The 7,500-nt window shown below is 43.6% G+C and overlaps 3 protein-coding genes across 4 annotated transcripts in view; 2 read left to right on the top strand and 1 right to left on the bottom strand.

The window, feature by feature from the left end:
• The first annotated feature begins 1,711 nt into the window (after window positions 1-1,711).
• On the top strand, window positions 1,712-3,373 carry LOC125955385 (2-Hydroxyacid oxidase 1-like). The gene is made up of 3 exons (XM_049686519.1): window positions 1,712-2,569; window positions 2,642-3,172; window positions 3,250-3,373. The coding sequence occupies exons 1-3, from the start codon at window positions 1,712-1,714 to the stop codon at window positions 3,250-3,252; spliced, it is 1,392 nt and encodes a 463-aa protein (XP_049542476.1). The 3' UTR covers window positions 3,253-3,373.
• A 1,641-nt stretch (window positions 3,374-5,014) lies between these two features.
• Window positions 5,015-6,045, top strand: LOC125957763 (2-Hydroxyacid oxidase 1-like). Of its 2 annotated transcripts, none has more exons than XM_049690666.1 (3): window positions 5,015-5,457; window positions 5,606-5,676; window positions 5,735-6,045. In XM_049690666.1, the coding sequence occupies exons 1-3, from the start codon at window positions 5,074-5,076 to the stop codon at window positions 5,736-5,738; spliced, it is 459 nt and encodes a 152-aa protein (XP_049546623.1). In that variant the 5' UTR covers window positions 5,015-5,073; the 3' UTR covers window positions 5,739-6,045. The 2 variants fall into 2 exon arrangements, with proteins under 2 accessions (XP_049546623.1, XP_049546622.1); XM_049690665.1 differs by having other exon boundaries at window positions 5,596-5,676.
• A 184-nt stretch (window positions 6,046-6,229) lies between these two features.
• LOC125957843 (luc7-like protein 3) overlaps window positions 6,230-7,500 on the bottom strand; it is a 5,779-nt gene continuing 4,508 nt past the window's right edge. Inside the window, exon 7 of the mRNA XM_049690837.1 lies at window positions 6,230-7,500. This exon is cut by the window's right edge and continues 240 nt beyond it. The gene's annotated coding sequence lies outside the window, so the exon portion shown is untranslated.

The raw sequence follows: 7,500 nt of genomic DNA, 5'->3' as shown, positions 1-7,500 counted from the left end.
GTTAAGTGAAATTTGTGGGATTGTATAAAAACAGCTTAAAAAGTGTAGAAAACACAGCCACCGCGCAATTAAAATCGAACTAAAAGGCAGGCAACTGGAAACGAGACAAAAAATAAGAAACAACAAACTCGCCAGTGGAAAGGAAGAGACGGTGAAACAGTTCAGCTAAGAGAGCGGGCCAATGTTAACGCAAAACTCACTTAAAACCAATATGCTGCAAGCTATAAGAAGCCTGCGTAAGCGAAATGCATAGATGTATAACAGGCAGAAACATGCGCAAGATCCACATTGCAAAACCAAAGTAAAAGCAAACCAAATAATATTAACACCTTCCCAAACACTTACACACACACACCTATAACACAAAAACACAAACATACACCCAAAAAGCTAACTTATTAACGAAACATGGCTTGTTGCTTCACCGCACTCTCGTGACACAATTGATTGAAACTAAAGAGAAATGTGTGTAATCGAAACCACGAAGAAACTTCAAAATATATGGAGGTTGCTGTAGACATGCGTAAAGTTCCTGTTTTGTGGAGTTGGAATTCGAGCTGGAATCACAGATTCGGAGACGTACCGGGATCACTGTTGGTCAATAAAGTAAAGTAATCGATCAGAGAGAGAGAGAGAGAGAGAGAGAGAGAGAGAGCGAGAGAGAATTGTAGTCGGCATCGCGATTGCTATCAGCTGCTGATGACTTAGTGAGGTGGATCCTTAATAAGGCATAGCTTGTAATGGAGCATACCCAAGGGAGGTAACAGCAGCAGTAGACTCTGAAATGCATGAATGATGCAGCCAACCGTTAACTGGTGCTCCGACGCGCACCGTTTACCGCCGATAACTTACGTGGAACGCACTTGAACTTGATGTACTTGCGCATCGGTGGTGTGCTGGATGTTGGTCTAGGTCAGCATTTTGTTGAGGAACTGAGTAGCATGGGGGTAATGGGGTCTTCACCTCGACATCGAACTGCATTCGAGTTGAACTACTTTGGCGCGGACGGAACCAGTAAAAACCAATTGAGCAGGTGGACACGGAAATGCGCAAAAGAGGAAAGGAACAAATTTGTCATACCCGGAGCATGAGGGAAGGTATGTGGTACATATAGGGACAACAGAGCAAACCCGATAAAAGATATGGAACCAGAAAAAAAAAACACGAACCGAAGAGCATACAATGACTGCATTGCTTTTGATTATAATGTAAAATTGTATAAAAATATATATATATGAAAAACATACTCCCTTACCTTTTGTACTAAATAGTGTTGTATCAGATGACCCAATTGAAAGTTAACCACCACATACAGAGCCCTTGTAAATATGGATCAAATCGATTAACCGGGGAACGTTATAGGACCCGCTGTATCCTCCAGACAGCAAACCACTGGAAGTAGTAACTCGGTGTATGGTCCTAGGTTGGGCATTCCATGACGGAGAACGCTCGGTATGCTATGAATAAACCACTCGGCATGCACGAATCGAGGGTACCGCCGTGCATTACCAATCAAATGATCCGTTAAGATCCTGCGAAGGTCAGCGCGTTAATAGTAAGCCTTACGAACCTTGCACATGCACACTACCCACTACCTCAGCTACCATCATGACCGATCCGGCGCGCTCGAGAGTGTCAGTGTTGTACCGACGCGCGAGCAGCAAGCACCGGCTGGTGCACACAGACCGTGGATCCGTGGTCAGTAACAGGAATGTTACTAGAACAGCTGTTCCGGACGAAGCGTTCGTCCGGACTTGGTGAAGCCCAGCGCTGTGAGCTTGCCTGTGTCGCTGACTATGAGCGGCGCATGGTCGAGACGGTCGATCGGCCCATCGTCGATTACTGTCGCGGTGGAGCGGCCAGTGAACGAACGATCGCCCACAACAGGAGTGCCTTCGAACGGTTGCGTATCCGACCACGGTGTTTACAGCGGCTCGGTGGTAGCCGCTCACTAGCCATCACCTGCCTGGATGTTGGCTATAAACTACCGATCGGTATTGCTCCGGTCGCACTGCAGCGATTGGCGCATCCCGAGGGCGAGAAGGCAATGGCTCGGGCGGCCCGGACCTTCGGTATACCATTCGTCCTGAGCGTGCTGTCCAGTGTATCGATCGAAGAGCTAGCGGAGGCCGTTCCACGTGCCCCGAAGTGGTTTCAGCTGTATATTTTCAAAGACCGGGAACTAACCGAGTGCCTGGTACGGCGTGCGGAGAAAGCACGCTTCCGTGCGCTGGTCGTAACGGTCGATTGTCCGGCACCGGGACTAAGCCGAACGGAGCGCCGGAATCCGCTTACCCTGCCGCCTAAGGTGACGTGTGCCAATTTTGTGCCGGCTGGGGCCGATGGCAAAAAATCCTGCTCCGCCAGTGTACTCGATTACGTGCGTAGTCAACTGGATCCGGGACTTGGATGGGACGCCATTCGTTGGTTGATGAGCATCACCACGCTGCCGGTCATCGTGAAGGGTATCTTGCATCGGAACGATGCGCTGATTGCCGCGGATATTGGTGTACATGGACTGATCGTGTCCAACAGTGGAGGTAGACAAATTGATTGTGCTCCAGCAGCGGTAAGTAATAGTGTATATGGTCTTCTACTGGGTGTTCCCACTAAATTGTTTCTGTGTAAAACGCATTTGCAGATTGAAATTTTACCAGAAATCGTTCACGCGGTCGGCCACCGGTTAGAGGTGATGCTGGACAGTGGTATCTGTGAGGGTACCGATGTGTTCAAAGCCCTGGCACTCGGTGCACGGCTTGTCTTCGTCGGACGTGCCCCCATGTACGGTCTGGCAGTGAATGGCCAGCGTGGGGTAGAGGAGGTCCTAGATATCCTGAAAATGGAGCTGGAATCGACAATGCTGAATGCAGGCTGTGCTACGGTGGCCGATGTGACCCCACAGCATGTTTGCCACGAGGTGCAGCTCTATTATCAACCGGAACGTCTGCGAGGCAATTGGCGTACCGAGAGTGGCCGAAGTGATCGCTATCGGACACGAGAACGACCTACGCGTGAGATGGAAAGCATAAGAGCGGAGGAATCCGCCGATAACGATGTGGACAGTGAGGAAGTGTTTGTGCGGGGGGAAACCACCGGGGAAAGAGTTACCTTTCAGCAGCGTTCCGTGGATGAGATCCGATCCGAGGCTCGAGTGGCTGCCGCACATTCGGAGGTAAGACCATGTGGTTCATCAACACCGATACCACCTCAACCGCCTCCTCCCTATCGAAACGTGCCCCTTCTGCTTAGTGAGCCCCGTGGAATCTACCGCTCCAACACCAGCAACATTGTCGGTCGGTGCAATGCCAATGCCAGCGTCAATACCTGCCAGCAGACCGACAGCATGGGCAATGTGCGATCGGCAAGGACGGTTATTAGCCGGAAGCAGGAAGGACTGAAGCGCCGCACAAGGTCTCATTCGATGCAGAATCTATGCAGTAAAGACGCTAGGGATAGGTAAGGGGACTGTATCACAGCTTTGTTGTACCAAGTGACCGAATACGTATTGATGTTTGCATCTTAAAGAAAGGGAGGTTTGAGCAATACATTATAATTCTACAATATACCTCGTTATATATACAATATACAATATACCACTGCAAACTTTCTCTCTTTCATTAATCTCAACTTCTTTCATTAATATTCGATATATGTTCTATGCAAAATTCTCACAAAAAAATCCCTCGGGCTGATAATCGTAATATCTCTATGTCTACTTGATATTTCTATGACCTTGGCAGCCTACTGTTCAATGTGAGGGCATAGTGTCCGTGATTATGCTGTTCGGGGGTGCTAAGTATGAAACAGAACAAACATAAAAATAAGTTTACAGCAAATTACAAAAAAGTCAAAAAGGCAATTTAAGACATTTTAATACATTCTGTCAATAGATACATTAAACAATAGAGCATTGAAAATTGGGTTGTGACTAGTTTTTCCGAAAGCATGATTTGGTGGTACTAGGAACTGTCTATGAAAAAGAAACCTTTTTCAGAAACCAAAATCACATAATAAAGGGCCAATTCATGCATTAGAAAGTGTACATACTATGTGAGAGATAAATAAAGTAAGTTCTACTCATAAATATTATTTAGTTTGAGATGACAAAAAAGAAGAAAAAGGGAAGATCTAGTTTTGATTCCGTTAGCACCATGCTATACGAATGGAACAGTTGATCGGCGCAGTGGTGGTGTCTAGTTACCTACAATAGATGCTATATCAATTTTACTGAGAGAAGATTGAGTTTTTAGAGCTGTAGTGTTTATTTGGCATAAACAGAAACAGTTAATTAAGTGCTTTGCTTAATAGCTTAATCCATTAACTTCAGTTAAAGTTTTCATCTTCATGAAACTGCATTTGAATACTGCGATTTTGCTAATTCCAGAATGAATTGAAAAGTTTAATAACTCGATCCTCGTCGAAAACAATTGTCAAAAACCATACTACACAATATATTTCATGGTCGTGATTTGTAATGCAAAATAAAACGGTCTTCGGCAGTATTTAGTTATGCGCATCATCAGCAGATGTTGCACACTCGCTCATGTTAAGATGCGCAATGCTAAGTCTTCTGTCCCTTTTTGTTGTTTTTTCGCATTCCCGAATCATGGGGATCAGAAGCATCAGCGATTCCATGATCTCGTGCGCCTTTCGTTGGGATAATAAAAACATTCTTTGAAGAGGCTTCTTTGAGTCTAGACGCTTCATTGCAATATCCAATCAAAGTTATAGTTATTCAATAAAATTGTGGAACGCATTAATTACTTTATACTTATGTAATTATACTTACACTATACTTATGTTGTTATACAATTTATTCATTGCGGAACAGTGCATCGATATAGCCCGGAAATGGTACAAGCAAACGTATTGTAGAAGAATGGTGGCCGCGGTGTAGCATGCCTTTGTCTTCAACTTCCTGGTGGGAATCGGTGCATGTTTTGAACCATTTTACCGTTCGTGCAGTAATTGTTTAAACTGCTCATCTGGTTCTAACATCCGCAACAGGTAGAGAACGTAAATCACCGCGTGTAAAACCAGTAGCAATCGATCACTGGCCAACGGTGGGACACGATGGATTCAACTAACGATCAACGAGCCTCTCTACCACTGGCAATTGGTCCATTGGCGATCTTCAAAGCGACGCTTCAGCGACATTCGGCCGTGTACCATGTTATTGCAGACGTGGCCAAACAGTATCGTATCCCGTATGTGCATACTTCGCGCTCATCTGTTGCCATGGAAACACTGATCGATCCAGATCGGAGCGTTGTACGATGGCTCGAGCTGTTCCCGTTCGAGGATGCACGCATTCTCCGCTCGCTGGTACGACGTGCCGAGAAGTGTCGTTTCCGGGCCATCGTACTGACGCTCGACGAAAATGCACAACACATCAATACGAGCCTGGAGGATAGTCAGCCGGCGCGAAAAGAATCCTTTAGCCAACCCGACTTTCAGGTACTTTTCCAAAGAGGGTTACTTCATCCCGACACCGAACCTTCGCTCGTTGAAGCAGAGCGAGCGCCACAGTTGGTGTCATTTCTTAGGAAACTTACCAGCTTACCGATTGTTGTGACGATTCCCATGCATCATCAGGACCTTACAGATGATTTCATACGAGCAGAAGCAACGGCTATCATTCTCAACATCGGTCCTTATACACCTTTCGAAGAATTCGTAAGTATATCACGGCTGCCGTTAAGTAATATTTTTCTTAAGTATGATCAATCGATAGGTAACACAATTGACCACAATTATGCTGTATCCGAGAATGCAAGATTCGGTTTACGCTGGCGGCAGTTGCTTCACAGAAGACGAAGTAGCAGAATTGGTGAAAAAAGGTATCAAAAGAATTTTTATCGATCTACCAGCACTATTTGGTTTGATTATTGATGGAGGTAATGGTGTGTCTAATGTGTTGGAAATTTATAAAAGAAAGCTTCCAAATAGTTGAAGGTTTTGAGAAGGGAAAGAAAACGCTTCATGAGGAATGTCAGTAATTCATCCCAATCAGCTGTTCAATAAAAATAAAACGGCAGAGTTTGTTGAAAAGTGATCAAAGAGCCGAATTACTTCGAAGTTTAACAAACTATTTAAATAAAATATCCAACATTAGTAACTGAATCAAAACTGAATATTTCGAATAACTTTTCTTTTCCGTACTTTTTTCTGCAACTGTCAATAAATTGGGTTTCGGATGTTCTGATCGCGGTACATAAGTATATTTTCTTTTTTGAGGGAAAATTGTTTATTTGCTTGGAAAAATGGAAAGAAGAATTCATACGCAGTTTAGATTTGCAGCCAAATGATAACATATCAACGTCTATAGCATTAATTTTCTTCTTTTCTCGTACCAATGACGATCAATGTGATGAAGACAATTCCAACCCAATGGATCTATTGCAGAACATGTTTGATCGGATATACCGGTGCTAACTCCTCCATTTACTGATTACCTAATAAGCGTTTCATGTATCCATACGCTTGGTAACACACTTGCGTCAATGACAATACATCTTTTGACCGTAAAATATTCGAAATTAAAATCATTTTCCCAGGTAATATTATGCAGCACATATAATATTCAACTTGATTCAACACGTATTGTGCCCTTTTAAATATATCTGCAACGCTACAACCAAAAACGATGTAAACTTCCAAATAAAAAGCGCGTAACACCATGTTCAGAAGCTCATCCTAATTCTTATTCATTCTAGAGAAATAATTTCAACATATTTTCCATTTTGGACTGCTTCTTTCATTTTTATCGATCTGATTGAAGAGGAAAATATGTGCAGAATTTCTTCTTTGTTGCATGGTTTACAGAAAAGCCCTTATTAAACGATTTTTTTTCGACACTTCGAAACGCTGAATGTGTTCCCAGTTCGTTTCGACTGAATGAAAATTTCCGAATACCCTTGGATCAGCGGGAGCAATAATGTATTTTGTTTCAATTTTTTTTTGATCTGCAAACACAATGGTCCAAACAAAAGATCAAGCGAACCTGTGGTTTGATAAGCAAACTTGGAAACATCAAATGGAGCAAATGGCTGCGTTTGCAAAGAGTATCTTACGATTATAAGTTCAAATATGGTTATGATTTGGAACACATCTTGTCGCACTAAATCGTGACAATTCAACACTGCAATTCGAAAGAGTTTGTCTCCACTGCACATGTAAAACGCTAAAATCCTAGTCGTGTATAGAGATTATTATACTTGCGAAAGTCTTCTACAAACCCGTGCCCCCTCCAACATTTTGTGCCTAGTTCTGTCACAGACAATGCACAAGGCACAACTGTTTTCATTCTTCCTATATCGTCCATCCGAAAACACCGTTCAAAGCATTCGTGCCTATTCTGTTCTAAACAGTGCGCACCCGTTTAAATACAGTAATGGGTGATATTAAGACAATCTATTGCTATTACGAACCACTTCCACATTTCACGCAGTACACGAGCGTGATACACATTGTTCACATTGGGAAGTAGCTCGGAAAAGG

This window comes from Anopheles darlingi, chromosome 3, assembly GCF_943734745.1.
Source record: "Anopheles darlingi chromosome 3, idAnoDarlMG_H_01, whole genome shotgun sequence".
Taxonomy (NCBI): Eukaryota; Metazoa; Arthropoda; class Insecta; order Diptera; family Culicidae; genus Anopheles; species Anopheles darlingi.
This window is presented reverse-complemented; position numbering and strand designations above follow the sequence as displayed.

Bases quoted from the DNA above. Each gene is read 5' to 3' on its own strand.
- LOC125955385 (XM_049686519.1), top strand. From the start codon at position 1,712: ATGTTACTAGAACAGCTGTTCCGGACGAAGCGTTCGTCCGGACTTGGT. The intron at 2,570-2,641 runs GTAAGTAATAGT...ACGCATTTGCAG, and splicing joins TTGATTGTGCTCCAGCAGCG to ATTGAAATTTTACCAGAAAT.
- LOC125957763 (XM_049690665.1), top strand. From the start codon at position 5,074: ATGGATTCAACTAACGATCAACGAGCCTCTCTACCACTGGCAATTGGT. The intron at 5,458-5,595 runs GTACTTTTCCAA...ATGCATCATCAG, and splicing joins TTAGCCAACCCGACTTTCAG to GACCTTACAGATGATTTCAT. The intron at 5,677-5,734 runs GTAAGTATATCA...ATCAATCGATAG, and splicing joins ATACACCTTTCGAAGAATTC to GTAACACAATTGACCACAAT.